The sequence below is a fragment of the Herpailurus yagouaroundi genome, unplaced genomic scaffold (assembly GCF_014898765.1).
Source record: "Herpailurus yagouaroundi ecotype Mexico unplaced genomic scaffold, PumYag 295, whole genome shotgun sequence".
Lineage (NCBI taxonomy): Eukaryota > Metazoa > Chordata > Mammalia > Carnivora > Felidae > Herpailurus > Herpailurus yagouaroundi.
Genome location: NW_024412512.1, coordinates 1,226,452 through 1,232,418, shown reverse-complemented (window position 1 = coordinate 1,232,418; position 5,967 = coordinate 1,226,452). Strand labels below are relative to the sequence as shown.

Genomic DNA, 5,967 nt, shown 5'->3' with positions numbered 1-5,967 from the left:
GATCAGCGCACAGCGCCCCGCGTCCCAGGGACTCTCGCGCCCCCCAAATCCGATCGCCGCCGGGCCCCGGGAACCCCTAGGGGCCGCCGGGAGTAGCGGGGAGGGGGGGGGGAGGAGGACAGTGGGCACCCGCCCCGCCCCCGCCGCGATTATGGCCTCGACAAAGGGGCGGACCTCGGGCTCCCCGGACTTCCGTGGCCGGCGCCCCGCGGGCCTGCGCGGCCGCGCTTCTGGAAGCTTCGGGCGGGGGCGGGGCGCTCACCTCTCGCTGCTGCGGCCGCCGCGGCTGTGCAGGCTGAGGAGCGGCATGGTGCGGCTGGCGTGGACGGTGGCGCTGGGTTTATCCCCCTCCTTCTCTCTGGCGAAGCAGTGGCTGTTGAGGATCCGCTGCAGGGAGGATTTCACCATCCGGCCGCTGGGGTCCGAAACCAGAAAACCTCCGCTGCGCTTCTCCGCGCCGCCGCCGCTGCTCGCCGTTCGCAAAATGGCGCCGCCGCCGCCTCCCGCCTTTATAGGCGCTGTGTCCGGGCCACGCCCCCCTCGCCGTCTGGAGCGCGGCCGCGCGAGGGGGCGGGGCCACGGGGGCCCCCGGAAACGTAGGCGTGCCCGCCCCTCTTGGCGTCTGATTGGCGGGAGGCCGGGGTTGGGGCGGGGCCGCCTTGGGCCCTGCCCCCGCTCCTGACGACGCTCTGCGGGCTCTCGGGGGGCGGGGCGCCGTGGCCAGGAGAACGCATTGCGCGTCCCCCCCGCCCGCGTCAGCTGGGCCTGGGGGCGGGGCACCTCGCTCAGTGCGACTTCGGGAGGCGGGAGGCTGCGTCTCCGCCCTGGTTCCCCGTTCCTCGTCCCTTCCCTCAGCGGGGCCCCTCCCCCGGCCGGCACGGGGCGACGACAGAGGCCCCCGGTATTTGCGGGAGGGGTCCCAGAGCCACCCCCCGGGCAGGATTACCTGCAGGAATCACCCCGAAAGGATCGGGCCTAACGAGGGTTTTCTGCTTTCGTGTTTCACGTTTTAAGACGGCTGCAATTAGAAAGCGAAGCTTCAGGGTTAGAGACGCATTTGGCGGACTCGGACGGAGCCTTACCCTCGGGAGCTCCGATGCTGGGCGTCCCCGCGGGGAAACTCATCGTTTGACGCGTGCACCAGACCCGCCGCGGGCAGAAGTGCCACTCCCCGCGCTTAAATGCAGGAGCGCACTCTCTGCGAGCTAACTCTGGGACTTATCAGAGAAAATGCTGATTTCTGCAGGTCCTGCTTTGTTTCATGGTCTGGGGTTTCCGGCACATTTACATAGAGGCTCCGAACGAAGGGTTACGTAGCATTGAAGCCGCTCCTATTTGGTTTTTGTCTTCACAATTCCTGCCTCTCGTTTTAATTTCATTCTACTATGTCCATTTGGGTTAGAGCCACAAACTTGTCCCCAAAGGGACCTTGAATGATTGCCAGACCAGCAGGAGCTCACTCTCCAGAGCACGTACGCTGAACCCCGTGTGTGTCTCCGAATTCCCTTCCATGCCCATCGCACTGTTATACAGTAACTCCCAAGGAAAACAATGTCCAATTTACAGCTTCCCTCCAGGCATCATCAAGACTCCCTCTAAACTGTTAAGGATTGCATGTAGTGGGCCAACCAAAGAATTTTCCTGGGAAAGAATATCTAAGCCATGACTTCGCTTAGAGTTGCAGCTCCCAGTGAAAATTAAAAGCAGGTGGATTGCTGATAGTGAACTTTCTAATCGTTTTCGATTGTTATGCAGAGACGCATGCTTTGGTTGTGAGGGCTCCCTCCCACCCACCCTGGGGTGCTGCTTCAATATTCTCACTATTTGTAGGGTTAGTATCTTTGTTCTAACGAAGGTCCTGTTTTCTTGGCCAGAAGAGCCCCTGAGCTTTGAAATCTTTTTTCTTCCTTTCTTTTTTTTTGGTCTCTTGATGGCTCTCCAGTGTTTTGCACGGACGAGTGATTCTGGGCCAAGAGTCCGGAATCCAGACCTGCCACTGGTCACTGGGTCACATGGTGTTTACTCCCCATGCCTGAGGCCAGAAAGTGACAGAGGTCACAGTTGAGCCTCAGCCCCATGGGTGACTGTCTTGTGCCGGGGCAGAGTCTGGGGAATAAGATTCAGCCCTCTTCAGCCCACAGGGAACCAGCAGGAGGAGAGACCCAACACCCAGGTGGGGAGGGCCCCTTCTTCATTGACAGGTTTTGTGCCCTTGCTGGCCAAAGCACTCTTCTAATTCGGAATCGTTGTGGGTGGAAAGCCGGGGCGGGGGGTGGGGGGCATAAGCTCTTAAAAAACAAGTTGCAGCACCTTGCAAAAGAGCGGAGGTTGGAGAGAAAAGGGGGTACGTGTGGGGTGGGGTAGGACAGGCCAGGGAGAGTAGCCGCAGAGGGCAGGGCATCCTAAGGCCTCCCAGTGCCGTGGCGGGGATATGGGAGCAGTGTCACTCACCCTCTCGGGTCTGGATCTGGGGGACAGCTCCCTCTGCATGCTGTCAGGGAGGTAGGGGCGCCCGGGATGAGGAACATGTTCATCAGCCTCACTGACTGTGGTGGGGGAGGGGACCCAGGCGCCTGCCTCCACCAAGATTGCAAACACTGAGGCTGGGTCACAACATCCTCCCAGATCTCATCTGGCACGAAAAGGCTTGCTTGCTGTCAGATCTTGGTCACCGCCCGCGGTATTCAGGTGCTGAGGCAGAAATTGATTCCCACTATGTACAGTAGGGCCGGTCACGCCTGGGGGTGTCCCAGGCACTGGCGGGGGAGGGGGTTGAGCATACCCCCGGTCCCCACCACTCGATGCCGGGAACCCCTTCAGTTGTGACAGCCACAGATGTCCCGAGACACCGCCCGTGTGTCGCAAATGTCATGTTTTCCTTTCTGTCTACTCTGGGCGCACCTGCAAATGTTGTCTGTGAGGGAGGAAGCTCCTCTGTCGGAAGAGCACGGTGGAGGAGAGCTCCCGATCAGCACAGGTGCTCAAGGCAGCCCCCCACCCCGGGCTGGGCTTGCTGGGGACCAAGACGGAAATCAGACTGTGGGGGCCTGTGAGAGGCGAGGGACCCCCAGACTGCAGGGTAGGAAAGAGGCATATCAGGGAGGGCCTCGTGGAGGTGGTGAGCTGAGCTGCTGGTAAGGACAGCAGAGGATGTGGTGCCTGATGGCGAGCCCAGGCTTCATGTCCTGGTGAGATCAGTGTGGCGAGGTCCGATATCTGGGGGCGCCAGGGAATCTCAGGGTCTCTGATTTTTAAAAAGGATGTGTAGAGTATAGTTGGCTGATTAACAACCTCCCCCTCAACATCCTCGTCCTAGTTCTGGAATGTGTGAATGTGTCACCTCACCTGGTAAAAGGGGAACAAGGCAAGGCCCCCGAGGCGGGGGTGGCCCTGGGGCCCCGGGGGGGGGGGGGGACCAGCCCTGCCCAGGCCTGGGCGTTAGGACTTCTGACCCCAGAGCTGTCAGAGAATCGATGTGTGTGGTTTTAAGCCCTCAGTTGGTGGTGATTTGTCACATTGGCCCCGAGGGACTCCCACTTAGAATGATGTCAAGGTTCAGTATGTGGGTCAGTGACGTGGGGCGTGTGGCCATGTAAATCCCATCCAAACGCACGGATCTCTGGCTCATGCTGAAGCATTTCAATACCCGCAACCGACTTTGCAATAAAAATCCAGGGGGGCGCCTGGGTGGCTCCACTCGGTTGAGTGTCTGACTCTTGATTTCAGCTCAGGTCATGATCTCACGGTTCAAGGGTTCCAGCCCCACGGCGGGCTCTACACTGACAGTGCAGAGCCTGCTTGGGATTCTCTCTCTCCCTCTCTCTCTGCCCCTGCCCCACTCGTTCTCTCTCTCCCTGTCTCTCTGTCTCCCTCTGCCTCCCTCAAAATAAATAAACTTTAAAAATAAAATAAAAAGTAAACATAGAAAAAGCTTGGGTCCGCCTTCATCAGGTCCACCCGGCCCTTTCTCCCATCCTCACTCCCAGGAACGAGACAGCAGGAGGGTCTTGGCCCCTTGAGCAGAGAAACGGGATCTAAGCAGTCACCAGCCACTCTGAACACGTGTCACACAGCCCGGCTGTGCGTCAGGCCCAAGGAAGGCTTCAGACGGCTGCAACCTGGCCACGAATCCACACAGGCGTCTGCGGCCGTGCGATAAAGCACGGGACACCAAGCCGTGCTGGTGACATGGTGACAGGCCGGTAAACACGCGGGTTCAAACAACCGGAGGGGGCGTCGACCAAGAAACGGGTGCGGAGTATCTCACACGGGCCAACTGTGTCTTTGTCTCGTTGATATTTTCCGATGCGCTCTTCCTTATTTTACTCTGCGGTGCCCAAGTGTTTTTACAAAGGTTTCATTTTAGAAAGAAAATGATCCGCAGGCTGCCACCCGAACGTAACGGTGGCACCGTTCTTGGTCCCGCCCCGTGTGGCCCGCACCTCTGTTTTTACCACGCTTTATCTTCGCTTCTGTAGAATTTCTGTTGCTAAATTACAAGAGCAGCCGGTGGGCGTGACTCTTGATCTCGGGGTGTTGAGTTCGAGCCCCACGTTGGACCTGGAGATTACTTAAAAAGGAATAAATACAAGAGTAGAGGAAACTAAATACATACAGGCATGTTTCTTACAGACATTTCTTTATATATATATATATATATTTTTTTTAATTTTTTTAATGTGTATTTATTTTTGAGAGAGAGAGAGAGAGCGCGTGAGCTAGGGGAGGGGCAGAGAGAGGGAGACACAGAATCCGAAACAGGCTCCAAGCTCCGAGCTGTCAGCGCAGAGCCCGACGCGGGGCTCGAACCCGCGAACCGGGATATCGTGACCTGAGCCGAAGTCAGTCAGCTTAACCGACTGAGCCCCCCAGGCGCCCCCAAACCATAACATGCTCCTAAGAGAAAAGAAAGCGTAGTTTATTAAACAAGATGTTCAGATCCTCACAGATGATGCTGGTTTTTAAAAAGTGAACACGTAAGTGACGTCACCACGGAGGGTCACGGAAACAGCGAGGAAAGAATCCTCAGATGTTGACAGTGTCTGGGTTGGGACGGGAGTACGCTGAGCTTGCTAAACATTGTCCTCGCCGAGCTCGTCTACGTTTTCTAAATGTTCGGGCTTTGTCGTGTAATAGGAAGAATGCGCTCTGTTTGGGGGTGCGGGGGGCCACTGGCCTCAGCTATGCGGGTGGGCACGTTTGTCAGCTTTCACGGTGGCTCCTGGGGGGAACTTACTCGCTCAGGGTTTATGCTGCTGGTGACCCACTGCTCCAATCCACCTCCCCTCAGGGTCCCGAAGGGGCTCTCGCTTTCCAGCTGCAAACCCCTGGGTCCAGGTCTCAGGATGAGCCTTCGAATATGGAGAAGAGAGCCTAGAGCCCCCCAGAGCAGGGGACCCCTGCTTCTCTGCACGGTCACGTGGGGAGAAGGAAGTTTGGGGATGTAGGTGTTTCTTGCAGCTGCCGTAACTAATAACCGCAAAATGAGGGACTTTAGTCTGGGGGCAACTTCTGGGGGCAGAGTCTGGAACCCAGGCATCCTCAGGGCGCCCTCCCCCTCTCTCCCCTAGAGGTGGGGAGGGAAGGGGGAGGGGGGAGGGTCCTTCCTGCAGCTCCTGGTGGCTCAGACATTCCACCGGTGGCCGCGTCCCTCCGTGTCTGCCCCCATCATCTCCTCCCCGCGCGTGTCTGTTTCCAAAGTCCCTTCTCCTTACAAGAGCCCCATCCTGAGAATGTCACAGACGGGGGGGGGGGGGGGGGGGCGGGGGTTGGGTTGTAAACAACAGAAATTTATTTCTCGGTTTCGGAGGCTGGGAGTCCAAGGTCCAGGCGTCGGTAGATTTGGTGTCCGGTGGGGGGATCCCATTCCTGGTTCGTGGACGGCTGTCTCCTCCCTGTGTCGTCATGTGGGGAAGGGATGGGGAGGGTTCTCTGGGGTCTCCTTCATGAGGGCATTGATCCCATCCA

General features: G+C 58.2%; 1 protein-coding gene and 1 long non-coding RNA gene across 2 annotated transcripts in view; one reads left to right on the top strand and one right to left on the bottom strand.

The window, feature by feature from the left end:
* Positions 1 to 96, top strand: part of LINGO3 (leucine rich repeat and Ig domain containing 3) — a 16,476-nt gene extending 16,380 nt beyond the window's left edge. Inside the window, exon 2 of the mRNA XM_040461708.1 lies at positions 81 to 96. Coding sequence (XP_040317642.1) covers positions 81 to 96 — 16 coding nt within the window. The remainder of the gene's footprint in view (positions 1 to 80) is intronic.
* Positions 97 to 5,773: 5,677 nt separating this feature from the next.
* LOC121021445 (uncharacterized) overlaps positions 5,774 to 5,967 on the bottom strand; it is a 947-nt gene continuing 753 nt past the window's right edge. The window contains exon 2 of the long non-coding RNA XR_005786544.1: positions 5,774 to 5,894. This is a non-coding gene — a long non-coding RNA (uncharacterized LOC121021445). The remainder of the gene's footprint in view (positions 5,895 to 5,967) is intronic.